The following is a 17,843-nucleotide window of genomic DNA, read 5'->3' as shown; positions in this document are numbered from 1 at the left end:
GATCAAGGGCTACCAAGTTTGTTTAAATGTATGACCTTGAATCATATTCAAGGTCACAAGGAGCAAATATGTTCAAAATATTTAAACAACTTGTTCTGAATAATCAAAAGGCTCAGGATGTTGATATTTAGTCAGTAGCATGCTGGGATCAAGGACTACTATGTTTGTTAAAGTGAATGACTTTGACTTATATTCAAGGTCACAGGGGTCAAATTTGTTTAAAATCTTTAAACGACCTCTTCTGAATAACCATGGGTCCCAGGATGTTGATACTTTGCAAATTGCATCCTGAGATGAAAGGCTATAAAATTTGTTCGACTTTCAATTACAGGGGTGAAATGTTTTATAAAAAAATAACAGGGTCTTTTGAATGAATTTTAATCATAAATACTGATATTTTGCCTGTAGCTTTATTTTAAATCACTTTTAAGGTTACAAGTGTGAGATTTATACCAGGTGAGCGATGCAGGCCCATTGGGCCTCTTGTTTTACTTCAAACAACTTCTTATAAATAACGAGGAGGCCTAGGATGATGGTATTTGGCCTGTTGGGTAGCAAGCTAGGATGACAATCTATTAAGTTTGTTCCATTAGATTACGTTCACCCGTATTCAATTAAGGTCATAGGGGTCATCTGTCTCAATAACCGGTAGACCCAGGGGGATGATATTTTGCCAGTAATATGCTGAGACGAAGCACTGCAAAGTTTGTTAAAATGAATGACCTTGACCTATATTTAAGGTCACATGGGTCAAATATATTAAAAACTGAAAATAACTTTTCCTGAAAATGGCTAGTGTGGTTGTTTTTGGCAAGAAGCAAGCTGGGATAAAGGTTTACCATTTTTGTTTTAATGAGTGACGTCATCATATTCAATGTCACAGGGGTCACCTGTCATTAAATAAAACACTTAAACAACTTCTTCTAAAAAATCAAAAGGTTCAGAGTAATGATATTTGGCTAGTGACATGCTTTTAATAGTAGAACTATATCATGTTTGTTCATATGAATGACTTTTAATCATATTAAAAGAAGTGCAGGGTCAAATATGTTGAAATTTTCAAACAACTTCTCCTGAATAACATAAAAGCCTAGGGTGATGATATTTGGCCAGGTAACCTGCAGGGAGGCACTTAACAGGAGGGCTGCAAAGTTGGTTCAAATGAATGGCCTTAATCTACTATTCAAGGTCACATGGTTCAAATATCATTTGTATAATCAAAATGGCTATAGGATGATGATAATTGGCCAGTAGCAAGCTTGGATGATGGGCTAGCATTAATGACCTTGATTCATATTAAAAGTCACAGGGGTCATATATGTTAAAAACTTTAAAACAACTTCTTCTGAATAAGAGAAATGCCTAGGGTGATGATAATTGTCTACTAACATGGTTGGCGGAAGTCCATCATGTTCATGTTGTAAAAGGTCACAGAGGTTAAATATGTTTAATCTATACAACTTTACAATACCCTGAATAACCAAAGTCTAGGCTGATGATATTTGGTCAGAAACATATCACTTTGAATAGCTATCAAATTTGTTCAAATGAAAGACCATCACCCATATTTAAGGTCACTGGGGCGAAACATGTAAACCTGTGTTAAATGTGTTGAAAACATGTAAACATCTTGGTCCTAATAACCAAAAGGCATAGGATGATGATATATGGCTAGTTACAACAGCTACAAGGTTTGTCAAAATGAATTACCTTCACCAATATTCAAAGTCACTGGGGTCAAATTTGTTGAAAACATTTAAACAATTTCTTCTAAATAACCAAATGCATAGGGTGGTGATATTTGGTCAGTAAGTAGCATGCTTGGGCGAAGAGCTAGGAAGTCTGTTCATGTGAATGACCTTGATCCATTTTCAAGATCACATCAAATGTTTATAAACCTTTAAATGACCTCATCTCAATTAACAAAATGACCGGGATGGTGATATATGTCAGGTCACATGCTGGGATGAAGGGCTATAAAATTTGCTCAATTGAATGACCTGTTAGACTTTCAAGATCACAGGAGTCAAATGAGTTTTTAAAAATCTTTTAACAGGTTCTTTTGAATAACTTAGTCATAGATACTGATATCTGACCCATAGATTTATTTTAATCCATGGCTACCACTTTTAAGGTTAGAAGTGTGAGATTAATACCAGGCGGGCGATGCTGGCCCATTGGGAATCTTGTTTGTATCCTTTTGTCGAATTGAAGCCAATTTTGAAAAGGAAGCTATCTTTATACTGACATTTTGATACTTTAAAAGTATCCCTCAAGCTCATGTATCTGAGTGTTCACGCGCAAGACTCATCAGTCTGTCAGTCGTACCTTTTGATTTTGCAAATTGATTTATGTGAAGACATTCAGTTCTATCATACATGAACCATGTTTTACCTAGCATCATGGATATGCTGGCATTGCTGTCATCACGCTTTGTTAATGAGATTTTTTTGATTTTTTTTTTAAGTCTTAGATGACCCCCAGGGTCTCGAGTAAGTGGAAACATTTCTACTTAGTTTTTAAATCAGACAACAGAGGCATCAGGCCTGATGTCCTCATGTTTACATTTTTTGAGAATAAGGTCAAAATGAGTTGATTATTCAGAAATAAGAGAAAGAAATACTTCATTTTTCTGATAAAAAGATAAAGGGCTTAGTGTAAATGTCTACCCCAAAGTTCCTACAGGGAATATAACAAACTAAAAAGCGGCTGTTGCTCCAAGTCCAAGCTTTCCGACTATGCAGAGCCCATCATCAGGGACATCCATAACTCAAACTTCAGTTATTATGTATTTGTGATGCTATTATATATAATTATTTCACACAATAGAATTGCTTTTTAAAGAATAAAAGCACCTTTTTCTTCAGAAAAACGTAAATATTTTATAATTTGTGTATGTTAAACTGTTTATGGGGATGTATAACAAAAAAAAAAGCAAGATAGGTATGCTGATATCTAAATGAATTATTCATTTTTTGTTAACAGCTTTATGAGAGGGGAAAATGTTGGAAATGTGCCCATACATGGATCGTTTTCCTCCCTCAGCCGAAGAGGTGGAGGTGAAGGTAAGGATATTAGCTATGTGCTTGTATGAGTCTGGGAGGAGGGGTCTGATCTGCACTATTTTTAGCCCACCATCATTTGATGGTGGGCTATTCAAATCACCCTGCGTCCGTGGTCCGTCTGTCGTTCGTCATCCATCGTTAAACAATTCTTGTTATCAGTATTTCTCAAGAAGTTCCCCTTGGTCCTTAGCTGTGCAGGGCAGCTTTTGAGACTGTTCGGATAAACAACATGGCTGACAGGCAGCCATCTAGGATTTTGATAGTGAAAGTTTGTTATCTGTATTTTTCAAGAAGTACCAGAGGGATCTTTCTCAAATTTTATATATAGGTTCCCCTTTGTCATTAGATGTGCAGGGCAACTTTTAAGACTGATCGGATAAACAACATGGCCAACAGGCAGCCATCTTGGATTTTGATAGTGAAGGTTTGTTACCCCTATTTCTCCGGAAGTACTAAACGGATCTTTCTTAAATTTTATATGTAGGTTTCCCTTGGTCCTTAGCTGTGCAGCAGTGCCTGAAATGGACAGTCTCCCGCTCGCCAATGGCGATTAAAGTCTTGCTCGGACGACCAAAAGTTGTTAAAAGTGAGGTAGCTATAGTCACTGGCCCAACAACAATAGTTTGGGTGACTGTTGAAAAATTTATGAATAAAAGAAATTATAGTTCCTTCCACATTAACTGGGGGGCAGTACATATTTCAGTTGTCATTACTTCGATTTGAATCAAACTGTCTGTGACTTAGAAAATGTGATGATTTTTTTTTTCAAATTTTCTATATAAAATACAGCCAGGTGTCTTCTTTGAGGTGCAAGTTTTGTGTATTTCTTTCGGGAACATGTCAGGTTTTAACTAGAATTAAAAATATAATGTTTTATTCTGTTTTACATATTACAAACATAGTCATGTTATATGTAATTTAAATGTGTTGAAGCATTGTGTTAAATGCTGTGGAAATATTTCTTACCAAATTTATTTGGGCCACCAATATGTCATTTTGGCCAGTGCTTCACATTTTTTACTTGCCCAAAAAATATATTTTAAGCCAGCCAATGCAGGTTCCCCACTGTCTTTCTCATATTTGATATGTAGGTCCCCCTTGACACCTCGTTGTGCATGTTATATTTGGAGACTGATCATAAAAACAAAATGGCTAAAGGAAGAACTAAACAGATCTTTCTCATATTACAATGATCGATTCTATTTCTTTCACATTAAGTACTGTACTAGTAAATATGTGAAATGACAAACTCACTTTGAAGGTTGGCTTTCATACACATCAGTATTAAGTTTAGATCAAAAGTTACCTCAAGGTGCATTTACTGTTAACACTATTGACTCGATCAAGCAGATTAGAGGAAAGAAGAGAAAAGATCGAATTGACAAAGAACTAATGAAGATGGTACAATGGTGTGCACCAAGATCCCTCTTGGATCTCTTGTTTAGGTGTATACTTACTTCTTCAGGGGTAATTATATAAATTTGGGCTTATTTAGTAAATTCTTCCCAAACACATATATATTGCATCTATATCCTTACACAGGTACAGTCACCTATACTTTGACATCTTACCTCAGTCATGGTAAAACTTTCTCTCCTTCCTCCCCCTCCCTAGGGCAAATTGCCTGTATTTTTTGTGCAGGATCATTAATCTTGGTTAATTTCAGAAAACCCAAGTTAATAGAATGTTGCTTATCAAATGTAAGTCACTGCAACTGAACTGAAGATAATATCTGTCCTAAAGCAAGGAAAACTAGTTTTGGAACATTTCTAATATTTTCCTGTGGGATCGTTAAAGTTGGTACATTTAATGAAGACAGTTTATTATGTACCCTATTAAGATAATTTTTGTGTACCCTATATAACTTAATTAGTCACTATACCAATTATACTTGGACCTTTGACTTAAGTCAAGGAAAAAATGCTTTCAGAGCATTTCTCATGTATACCATTTAATGTAGGATCATCACAATTAGTATAGGTTCATGGAAGACTGAGTATCATATGCAAACTTATGGTCACAAGAGTTTTGACCTCTGATCTCATTCAAATTGACCTTTTCTGGAGCATTTCTCCTTTCTTATTTCATGTAGAATCCGAACAAACAGCAGAAGAAATGGAGTTGACAGCAATGCTTCAGACACCAGATAGCATCACATCAATCCTTTTGGGTCGAGAAAGAGATGCTGGAAACCCTATAGCAACAGCATCACTAGCGCAGGCCTTACCAACAGTACCTAGTGTTCGCACTGAAATGAGGAATGGTTTGGGAGCAGGAGGAACTTCTAATCCCCCAACATCACAGACATCAGGTGCCAGTTCTTCCTCCGTATCCCAGGCATTGTCTCCACAACCGGTCACACCAGTGTCCACTCCAAATCCGACACCGGCTGTCACTCAGCCAGGTCAGGCATCAGCTCATCAGCAGATATCAACTGCTCCTCAAACCTCTACTGTATCTCAAGCAGCATCTAATGTTACGACCAAAACTGAGAGCCAAGCACAGAGTGATACTGTGGCTAATCAGCAACGACCAGCAAACCAACAGCATCCCACGACACTGGCTCAACGTCAACATCAACGACACCAGGAGCAACAGCAGCAACCTGGACAACAACAGCCCCTTGGCACAGGAAATGGAGCGGCAAACAACCCTGCCAACCTGGGAGTCACAACAGCAAAGCCACGTTACCCTAACTACGCTGTCTTGACTGTCAGATCAAGTACCTTCAACGGCTTTCCGAACCATCTGGACCAGACACCCGTACAGATGGCCCGGGCAGGTTTCTTTTATGCAGGTAAGCATTATATATACACCTGTCAAAGTTTTCATGGGACATATTATTGAGAGCATCTGTACATGGACTTTCCATCCACACTTAGGCTTGGAATTTTGTAAATCTATATATAGATTATCCTACATATCTTTACATGCCAACACAACTGAAGGTGTTGGCTTGAATCTAACAGTAACCATATGCATGGAAAAAGTGGCTCAATAATTGTGAAAAACGTTAAAAGATCAGAATGGCACAACTGTGCTATTTAACGACTGATCGTCCTGTTGATTTATAAATGCGCACATATGTGCAATATTATAGGAAGATCAGTCACGGAATAAAAAATATTCAGAAGGCTCAAGTGAAATATGGTACATCGTGTACATGTTTAATATCCTTTCAATATATTTTGAACTTTATCTAATTCTCCAATGAACATTACACATTATCAAAATGTCTGTAAAACAAAAACTATCAATAATGAGATTGTACTGTCAGCACTCTTTTATTCATTATCAGCTATGCTGGTATAGCTATGAAGCATACATTCACTAAACAAGGATAGTGTGTCATACTATTGTTGCATTACTAGGATCTAGCTTAGCACTGTCATTTCCTGATCTAGGTAAAAGAAAAAGTAATGTATTTAGAGGTAATATTGAACCTTTCTGTTCTGTTGTTCAGAGAAAACACGGTTCACATATAATGCTAGTTTGATTTATGTTACATGTTGTTGATATTTACTGTTTGATCACTTTTATTTATAGGTTATGGAGATTATGTAAGATGCTTCTTCTGTGGAGGTGGACTTAGAAATTGGGAGCCTGGTGATGACCCCTGGGTTGAACATGCCCGCTGGTTTCCGCGATGTGCTTACGTCAAACAAAACAAAGGTCAAACCTTCATTAACCTGGTACTTCAGAGACAGCGAGAATTGGTAAGTTGATTTAGATTTAAAGTCCACCCCTTTACTCACTTGTAACAAAAGAATATCTAAATATGGCTTTGTTTCTGTTGATGATTCTAATGGCAATCAGTGTGATGTGGCCTTAGTGCTTTTGATAAAGACCATGAATACCTTAATGATACCACAGGTTAGAATGGACAACTGATGATTAATAGAACATAATACAAAAGATGATGGTTGAGGGGAGGTTACTCTTTCATATTTTCAAACAAATATACCAGGAATGGTGGTTTTGACATACTATCTTAGATCCTAGATCTATACATTCATATGCTGTACGCCTACAAAAATATTGTGGTAGTTATTTGTGTTTCTTTTATCCTTTACTAGAATTAAATACTGTGCCTTTTCTGTAAATATATTGTCTGAACATGTCATTGTTGTCCAATAATTGATCAACAAGATAAATGTCAGTAACAAAGAGAAAGTTTCTGATTCTCTGTTAAAAAAATGTTATCATTGAATAAAATAATTAACATTATATTTGATTTTATTTCTCATTCTTTGAGAAAACTGGGGATGTTAATTTGGAAGTGTCTGTCTGTCCTAAAATAGTTATATTTCAACCGATATTGAAGGTTTATATATTGATATTGGCAAGTATACAGCTTAGTTTAAATGTTTAATTGATTAGGCTAAACAGGTTGGATTGGTTAATTGATTTCTGTGCAATAATGTAAACTCCTATGAAAGGGTTCAATTTCAAACACATTCAGTGTGCACATCAATATTGACAAGTGTAAGTCTAAGTTGGATTGCTAATTTGATGTGTGCCTGTTAATGCATAATTGATGAAGTCACATTCTTTTGATTAGTTAATCAGTGTCCATGTGATAATTCCAAAAAAACTTATTCAATTTCAGCCAAATTCAGGATGCACTTATATATAGGCAAGACTCATGTTATGTACAGTTGCCAATTTGATGCCTTTATACTGAGTATAATTAATGATGATAAACATCTCCAGCACACACGCAGGCATACACACGTAGGGAGATATTAGCCAGGTGGCATAGGACTAGTAGTAAGCGCCTGATAAGGCAGCTCCTGCAAATTCCTCAAATTGTATTGATTACTGTATATGCTTATTGTATTGATTGTAAAAAAAATGTATGTCTATATACTGTAAAGCGCTTTAGAGTGGCTTAGGTTAGCTAGATAGGGCGCTATATCAAATGCTGTATATTATTATTATTATTTTAATTGCTTGCAATAAGATCTCTTCTAAAATTGGTACGATTAGTCAAAAACATTTCAACTTACCAGGTATGGACATAATTATACAGGTAGTTAACTTGGAAGAATGGCCTGTTGAATGTTGACATGCTATTATGTTGACATTAACATATTCTGAAAAAATAGCCGGTTCAAAGTTGATGAATAGCAGGCTACTTCTACTGTACCAACAACTACCCTTTAAGGACACTACCAATTTATATAAGCAAGTGTCAGGTTTGATTGCTGATTGATGCATGCCTATTTACACATATTTAATGAAGCAGCACTATTCTGATTGCTTTATTAATTGGTTTCTGTGAATTAACTACCAAAAAAGGTAGAGTTTTAACCAAATCTGACCCCGGCTAAGTTTGATCACCTATGTGATGTACATTTGTATGTATATACACTATAGGTATACAGATCAGGCTACTTCAGTCTGATTGGTTAATTAGTTTCCATGCCCTTGTTGTGATTATGTTTTAACAAAATTTAGTATGCAGATCCATGTTATAACATATACAACTTATTGGCTTGTCCAACATTAATGTCTACAGCAACATTTTTCTGGAAGCAGGGAATGAAATTCAACAGATTTGCTTGATTAACTTTGTGCTGACATCATTTTGTTATTTAGACTCTACCCAATGAATACATCAACACAACAACAGGAGCCTCTAGTGCAAATCAGAGTGTCACCACCCAGACAGCCAGAATAACGGATAACCAGACTAGCACTGGAAGTACACCACCCGTTACTGGCCCCAACACAACCTCCAACCCTAGGCAGGCAGGTCCCACAGACAACCAGCGACACTCACAAACACCACCTATAGGTATGTATGCTATGTGTAATAAGTCCAGGGAGTGTATTTACTAAGATAGGTGAATCAGGTGTACTCATCTTATTCTTAATTATATATGAAGTCAAAGATTTTATCAAGATATCTGTCATCTAAGTAACTTTTGTCAACATAAAATTAGGATTTGTGATCCAGTTGTCAAAAACAGTTTGATATTAATATATTACCTCTCATTACAAAGTACAAGCTTGTCAGGGGTGAGTATGAAGTGAATTCTATTACAATGTATTTGATGAAGTAGTATTAGAGGTAAACCGGCATCATTCTGTCACCATTATAACACTGGTATTTACACATTTATGTAGAAAATATATTTAAAGTAAATACTAATATCATGAGAATAATTTATTTGTTACATGTTTTTTCCTAAACATTCAGTTACTGATGAAGAAATGAAGTCCCCGGCTGTTCTCAGCATCAAAGAAATGGGCTACAGCGATGAAGTTATTAAAACTGCCATTCAACATCTTCGCCGCAATAGAGGTAAATAACTATACCAACTGTCTTGTTCCTTAATGACAGATGAAACAGGTGTTATATATATACGAGTAGCTGACTGTCTACTGTCAAAATTATATATCAATATATTTACAGTCTACACAGTCATTAACTCAATAACCATTTGTTCACGTAAACTAGAGTTATCTCCTCATAACCTAACCATAATATGTGACAAGGTTCCATGATGTTGACAAGTGGGCGGAGCTGTGCAAGTTTTCTGTGAACAAGACGTAATTATGTGACATCATCAACAGTAAATGTGGGCAGAGTAAACCAAGGCTTATGCTAATTTCAGGCCGTTACTTTTATTGAATTGATGACACATTTTAAGTTTTGAAAATTAAATTTGTGTCCCATGATCTGACCAATGAACAAAATAGTTATGAAACGTTAACAGAAAAGTGCTGTAAATATAAGGAACAAATCTGTATTTTGGTCAGGTTATGAGGTGATGACTCAGTTGAGCATCAGTAAATTTATCATATCTATTCAATTTACATGTGTTCTACTGGAGTTAATGCCTCATAACCTGGCCAAAATAGAAAGCTTTTCCTTAAATAGTTACTATCTAAGACAACCTGATCTTTCTTCTCTCAGAATTGCATATCAAGACAGTTATGTGATAAAACAGCTGATCGACATTTGTAAAATCAGTGTTATAGTTAATGAGTCATTGGTGTTGCTTCATATAACACAGTACATTCTACGAAACACTGTTAGGTTTAAAGGTGTAATAATTTGTTGGCACCAAATTGAGTATTAAACTCAGTTGAAAGAATAAGCATATTAAAGGGGCTAGTCAAATGACAACCTGAAAATCGAGTCGATACTGAAAATATATATCTCCTAACAAAAGTTTACACAGTTGATGTGTGTGTAACCTGAAGGCATCGTACAGTGTGGTCAATTTCATCTTTTGGGAAAGCAGGTGATCATAATAACTACGACCGAAATAGCGCAATATATATATATCCGGGGCTTTCAGTGAGAAGTAAACATAAACAGCACTACACTGTCGACCGACAACACAGTGTCAGTTCTGAGTTCACACATAACACATTCCTAAATCTAAAAAATACATCGCAAGTAAGAAGCATAAGCATCATTATATATATCTCTTATCAGATATTCCTGTTCACATTTGGATTTGAATAAAAACGAACAGGTTCAATTAGAGCATTCACGCATTGAGAGGGTGCCACAATGGAAATTTCAAACCGCAGAAAGTACGGTATCAATAGGTCTGAACGTAAAATAGATCACTCATTTATAACGATGTTTGAGATGCTGTTGTACCATGATTTTGATCAAGAATAAATGCATGTACTTGTATTTTAGAGAGGTTAATTAAGTGAATAAAGCGAGAAGTTACCTTCTCTCCTCGGTTGGAGAGACATTTGTTAGCTGGAAATTCATCGACATGAATTGTTCATAAGGAGTATCAAACTATATAATGATGAAGAATTTTGTGACAAGGTTTATAAAAAAACCTGACTTCACTAAATTTTCCACAAAAGAAATTTAGGTATTCATGTAGCTGTTTCCTCCAGGTCCTGTACAGATATCAGCAGAACTCCTGGTGGAGACAATATTTGGTTTTGGTGATGAGGACTTGCCTCCACAGCGACCTGATCAGACACAAACAAGTAATGTCCCAGCCACTGCTCAGACAAACACCAATCCACCCAAGGACGAGACCCCTCCCTCAGAAGGAGCAGTATCAACGCAACCTGATCCAGGACCACCTCGCAGATTAAGAGGTTTGCTGGACTTACCACATGAAAAACGTTTACATGACACTGTGATTGCCACTCAAAAATAATACTGTTTTTTGGTGCAAAGGATTATTTCATGTTCAAATATAGTCCATTGTGGCAAAGATATTACCATCTAATTGTTTCAATGGTTTGACAAAGTGCAATTTTTTTTCTCTTAATCCATTGTGTCCGGTAAAATGTCAGCTAATAGGTGTTATCTCCCTTACTCCAATGTTATAGCATATAAATGCCTTATATTAGTTTATTTTCATTTTAGATCGAGATTCATCCACACGTGCATACACTGAAGAAGGTAATGAGTATATCTTTAAAATAGTCTGTTATAATTGATATGGGTGAATGTATATTCGCTATTTATTATAAGTTTACCTCCTGTAGATAGATATATTGTAATAATACATGTCTGGACTCTGCTTACAATATGGCAAGTCATAGGCAGGGATGCCATAGTGTAGGAACAATTATAAAGGCCTCGCTCATTCCTAGTTAAAAAAAAGCACCTGTCATTGGTGCAATTTAACAGTAAACAACCCTCTCAATGAATTGAAAATGAGATAGTAATATTATTGAGGTGTCTGTGTATTGTTTTGAACAAATTCTTTAGTCCAGAGATGATTTGAAATCCAATTGCAACATTTTATGATTGAACAAATTCCCATTCCCAGGAGTTCTGCTTCATATTTTTAGTGTTGCAGATATCTCCCATAAAAATGTTTTTCTTGTGCAACTATCTTATTGGGACATTCCTATCTTACTCCTAGAGTTGAAATCCATCCAGGAGGAGAACAGCCAGCTCAAGGAACAGATGAAATGCAAAATCTGCATGGACAACGTTGTCTGTATTTCTTTCCTGCCCTGTGGACATCTTTGCTGTTGTGCAGAATGTGCTCCTGCAATGGTCAAATGTCCAATATGTCGACAGATTATAAGGGGCTCTGTGAAAACTTATCTGTCTTAAAATATCCGAGATATGAAATATGAGATACGCAGAATACAAGACCATTTTATTGGCTGACATTGAAGACTACAACCTATTCTAAGTTTAAAAGGATGGAGTTGATTAGTCAGTTTTAAGTTTTTATTCACTAAAACTTAAAAAAACGTCTGTAATTTATAAGACGTGTTAAAATTGACGAATATCTCCTTTATGAATGTCTTTTTATGGAGATATGCTCTCCAATCACATATTATTTGTAGATCAAATGAGGCATTGAAAGGTATTTATTTGCTTTGGGATTTCGGTTAGAAATCTTTAAAATTCCTTCATTCACATCAAGCCCTTCCAACTGTAGAGTTGGCTCTCAACCATGATACGTCTCCTTCGTAAGTCAGAACTACAAGATGGGGAATAAACAACAGACAGAGGGCAAATTGAATGAATTTGTCAATGGATGACAAACGAAATTTTGCAAAACTTTCATTGCCACTTTAGGTTGAATTATTTTTCCTACGAGAAATAAATGGATATTTGGAAGAGACATTTTGATGAACCAATTGGATCCAAGATCAGTAACTCATCATTCTATAGATGGGAAAAAAATCCTTAAGTCAAAGATACACTATGTCTCGGCTGTAACATCAGATGGAACCAAATAGAAATGATATCTCGTACAATGTTTGGATGTTATCCAATGCTGGGAAAAGTCCTAGTGGCGGTTTAAACACAGATACATGTATAACGCAACAGGATTTATTAGATATTTTGTCGGAAAAGGAAATCCTATTACTCAAGCATAATGAATATGATGACTACTTGCTAAGCTTGAGTAAGATGGAAGCAAGTCAACCATTATTATATACACAGGTATGTAAATCATCATAATAAACGCTGGTAAGTAAATCAAAGTAAACAGAAAAGTAGACGTATATATGTTTTAACACCAAAAAGAACATTGTGTGCATATAATTCAAGTATGAGGTTTGTTGTGCTACAATGTCGGAAGTACATCAACGTTTGTTGGTGAAAGAGAATTGACATCGAATAAAATAAATCAGTTCGGAAATGGTTCATATTGTACAGTTCTACATGGACTGTAGAGGCATGGGCAATGGATGATTTGAAGAGCGACATATCTACAACAGTTATATATATATATATATATATAAGTATAATTCTTAAAATGAGGCGGCCACGGAAATTGCCTGAGTGGAAGATATGTAATGAATATTTTATTGGTGTGATGGAGAGTGGAGAGTAAAGATGTGGAAGGAACCGAATATGTATTGAGCTAGAAACATTGTTAATCATTGCATCAGAAGAACATGCTATATTGTTACATAACATATCGTCATGAACACCGTCTCAATGGCTAAATGTCAACACAGTCTTAAACTGTCTTCCGGTGCAAGAGTTCGAACACTTGCAGTATTGTGTAACACATGAAATTAGCATTAGTTATTTTTTCCTGATTATTGATGTCAGACGTGGTAACCGATGTCGCACCAGTAAAATACAAGTTGTTCTCTACCCACTCCGATAAGGGATAATCTTTTCTGATAGTGTGTCAGGCCAGTAAACCAGAATTCCCAGGTTCCATCCCTTGCAGTGGCATTGGAAATTAATGGCATTTTGTACCAGAACATGGATTTCACAGAGAACATTGTATGTTAAGTAAAGATGCAAGCAGTATGAAAGTTCTTTTTCAGAATATGGTAAACTGTGTTGTGACCTAACCCGAATATTGTTGAGTTCACGTGTCTATAGAAAAACTTAACTAAAAAAGACAAACAAGTTTATCTGGGTACTCCGGTTTCCTGACACATTAACACTCCTTCCGGGCCAACAAGAGTGATTAATACAAGTTCAAAAAACTTGTTTCATTTTTGTTAGCTCACCTGCTCGTAGCGCAATGGAGCTAATACTGCCGTCACACCGGACTGGCGTCCTTACCGCGTCCTAAACTGTCATATTTTGGAGAACGCCGATGGTCGCCTTGAGAACGCCAATGATTTTTCTAAAATAAATCCAGATTTCGAGTCAGCCGTCACACCGGAATTCTGTGCTCTGCGATCTGTGTATGTACCCGGCGTTCCCAACACGACCTTACCGCGTTCTTACTGCGTCCTTGGAGTTTCTATTGAGTTTACACGGCGTCACTGCGGCGTCCATACGGCGATCAGCGGCGACCTCACTGCGACCCCACTGCGTTCTTAGCGAAATATCCGCCCTGACATCGCGTTAAGGACGCCATAGACGTGATGGGGTCGTGGTAAGAACCCCATAGACGTGGTAAGGACGCAGTAAGGTCGCCATTGGATCCCCTGATCCTTTTCTCTGCGTTTACATGGCGACTGTACTACGTTCCTTTGGCATTGTTCGGGTTCCTACTGCGATGCTACGGCGACCATGGCGACCTCAGGGCGATCCCACGGCGTCCTGAGCCAGGACGCGCTCAGGACGCCGAACCTCGTCGTTTACTTTGAACATGTCCCAAGTAAACGCCGTCGCTCTGCGACCTTCGGCGTCCTTGGGGTACCCACGGCGTCTTGTTGCGTTCTCACCACGACCCTACGGCGTCCATGGCGTCCCTTCCACGTCCTGGGTCGCCGTAGGGACGCCGTAGGGACGCCAGTCCTGTGTGACGGCTGTATTATGTAATGGTTCGGCGTTCGTCGTCCGTCCGTCGTCCGTCAACTTTTCCTTAAAACAACTTCTTCTGAAGAATGAACAGGCATAAAGCCATGATATTTGACTGAACGCTTCGTTGGTGGGAGCCCGACAAAGTTTGAGAACTTGACTTACTTTCAAGGTCGCAGGGGTCAAATGTGTCAAACTCTTCAAACGACTTCTCATGAAGAACTGAAAGGTACAGAATCTTCATATTTGGCTGATGGCTTCCTGGAATGGAGCCCGACAAAGTTTAAGAATGGAAATGACATTGACTTCCTTTCAAGGTCACAGGTGTCAAATATGTCAAAAACATCAAACGACTTCTTCTGAATAATCGAAAGGCATAACATTATAATATTTGGCTGAGTTTGGCAAAGTTTGCAAATGAAAATAACCTCAACCTACTTTAAAGGTCACAGAGGTCAACAACATTTCAAAGGATTTGTTTCTGAAGAACCAAAAGGAATGGATTCATAAGATTTGGCTGGTAGCTTTTTGGGATAGAGCTAACAAAGTTTGAGAAGGAAAATGATATTGACCTGCTTACAAGGTCACAGGGAAAATATGTCAAACAACTTCTGAAGAAGAACCAAAACGCATAGAATTTTATAATAATATTTGACTGGTAGTTTCAACAGACGGAGCCGACAAAGTTTGTGAAGGAAATATTTGTAGTGCAATATAATATTTAATGAGAATATTTTGCTATGACTGCTTAAATATTCAGGTGAGCGATACAGGCCCTCTGGGTCTCTTGTTGTTAAAGAAATAAAGATTATATAAGAGAGAAAAAAACAAAAACCAGAAAACATATATTACAAATAAAGTAATACTTATACGTACATGTATACCATGATGTTAATGTACAGCTTCTTTTCTGTGAAAAATTGTCCGGTATGTTCTTAGAGAATGAAAGTGGGTTTTTTAAATACAACATGAAAAGTTGAAATATTGAAATTCGGCTGTTATTTCGGCAACATGAAAATTTATGTTTTTTAAAAAGAACGAAAGCGATTGAAAAGCAACATTGCGTAATTTAAAGTACGCTTTACCAAGATATAACTTGTTATTTATGTATATTGGACATTTTATTGTGTTGCTCTATTTGAATGTTCTGTTCAATTCTTTATTTACTCAAGTTTTACAATATAGCAATGTAAGCACTTCATAGTATGGTAGTTTGATTGTGTAACATGAAACTTCTATGTATTTCTGAGATATGATTAGTTTTACACTAACCTCGTTTGTATGGGCCTGTTTTGTATCTTCTTCTTTTCTGTGTACTCAGTTTTGGCTCTTGGCTTGTATAATTTGACATTTGTTTTAATATATACTAACAATTTAAAAAAAAATAGCAATTATAATCATTGATTTAGATAAGAAAAAAGCTAATACAATAATTGTTCCAACCAATTTTCTACTTCAATAGTTTGTCATAAATAAACCATCTTATCATTTTATAACTAGGGAAAGTCCGAGTGGTTGGGCCAGTCCCTACCGACTGAGACTTCCTTCAGCTATAATGTATAACCGGAAATTATCTATAACCCTTTATTTAAGTTCTACGATATTCCAAAATATTTTTTGTACAAAAAATAGTTAAATTAATTAACGATTGATACTTCGTTTACATATTACAAATGAATGTTTTGAATAGGTTCCATGGTTTGCGTCGTAAAGTAATAACATGTTGCAATTCACATCAAAGTTTAAAACTACTTTCTGCACAAACAATGTACCTATTAAACGTGTTGCAGCGTTTCAAGACCGACTGGTCCCTTTTTCAAGCTATGACTGAGTGAGCGATTTGTATTTTTGACATGTACAACGAGGTGACGAAATTGTATATTTTTCATGTTAATTGACCCGAGACGTTTTGCAGTCAAAAAAAAAAAAAAAGAAGCAATAAAACTCCGGAGAACTCCGAACATGAACAGAGACGAGGAGGGACACCAGCTGAGTCATCTGTATGACCCGATATTGACGTAACAGGGGAGGGGGTTAGATCTACACCCTACTTGTAACCTATCTGATGCAGTGTGTATACCCTCCCTATCGGTAGGCGAAACGTCTCGGGTCGAGTAACAAATATTATGCCTCTTTCTACCGATGATTTGTATATAAGTGTGGTATTTGATGACTTAATCGCTTTGTTACCCTATAAAATTCCTTTTCGTTTATCCCTATAATTTGCATAAGTGTATTTTGTTCCTCTGGTATTTACAAATAAAATTGACCTAAGTATATTGAAAAAGAATAATCTGAAATCTTGTGTTCAATATTTTTTATATAATTCTTTTAGTACCTTTATTTAAAAAAAAAATGTACTAAAATAAATTGCGAGTGACTTTGTTTCTCTTTTCGACCAATCTATTCCGTTTGTATCTTTGCGTCAATACTAGAGTAGAGTTTTTGTTAAGAGCACATAGATTTTATTTATAAGAAATAAACGACGTTATTTGTTCCACTAAAGCAAAGTAGATTTACTGTGAAGCCGGAAATGCCAGTGTGTTGTTCCTAAGATTATATTTAAACATATGTTATTAGTACTAGTACTAGAAGTAGAACATGTAATTCGCGGGGATCTCATACCAATGATTGTATACTGTTGTATTTTTTATTGCAAAGTGCCGATGCTTTGTTCCTAAGATTATATTCAGACTTACACATCATATATATATATGTGATTGGTCTAGTACAGGAATTACACTGTATATTGATACCTTTGATTGTATTCTATTGCATTTGAATTTGTAGCGGGAAATGGTGCGTGTCTTTACTATTGCAGTAATACTGTGAATTAAATCGATACTACTGCAGTATTGTAGCGGGAACTTGTTGTTCTATTATCTTTGTAACAATGTATGTAGTCAGTATCGATACGGATATGGACTAAAACTGACGTACTCACTGTATAGCAGTATTGTAGCGGGAACTTGTTCTTCTATTATCTTTGTAACAATGTATGTAGTCAGTATCGATACGGATATGGACTAAAACTGACGTACTCACTGTATAGCAGTATTGTAGCGGGAACTTGTTCTTCTATTATCTTTGTAACA

The 17,843-nt window shown here is 36.3% G+C and overlaps 1 protein-coding gene across 5 annotated transcripts in view; it reads left to right on the top strand.

Moving 5' to 3' along the window:
* LOC110462612 overlaps positions 1-14,848 on the top strand; it is a 65,583-nt gene extending 50,735 nt beyond the window's left edge. For all 5 annotated transcript variants that reach the window (XM_021516650.1, XM_021516645.1, XM_021516646.1 and 2 more), the window contains 8 exons: positions 2,986-3,065; positions 5,158-5,862; positions 6,612-6,781; positions 8,667-8,865; positions 9,271-9,375; positions 10,944-11,153; positions 11,428-11,463; positions 11,933-14,848. In XM_021516650.1, the coding sequence (XP_021372325.1) occupies positions 2,986-3,065; positions 5,158-5,862; positions 6,612-6,781; positions 8,667-8,865; positions 9,271-9,375; positions 10,944-11,153; positions 11,428-11,463; positions 11,933-12,129 (1,702 nt within the window). In that variant the 3' untranslated portion in view covers positions 12,130-14,848. The remainder of the gene's footprint in view (positions 1-2,985; positions 3,066-5,157; positions 5,863-6,611; positions 6,782-8,666; positions 8,866-9,270; positions 9,376-10,943; positions 11,154-11,427; positions 11,464-11,932) is intronic.
* The last annotated feature ends 2,995 nt before the right edge of the window (positions 14,849-17,843 follow it).

This window comes from Mizuhopecten yessoensis, unplaced genomic scaffold, assembly GCF_002113885.1.
Source record: "Mizuhopecten yessoensis strain PY_sf001 unplaced genomic scaffold, ASM211388v2 scaffold10813, whole genome shotgun sequence".
NCBI classification, from domain to species: Eukaryota; Metazoa; Mollusca; class Bivalvia; order Pectinida; family Pectinidae; genus Mizuhopecten; species Mizuhopecten yessoensis.
The sequence above is the reverse complement of the archived record's forward strand: the minus strand, read 5'-3'. Positions and strand labels throughout refer to the sequence as shown.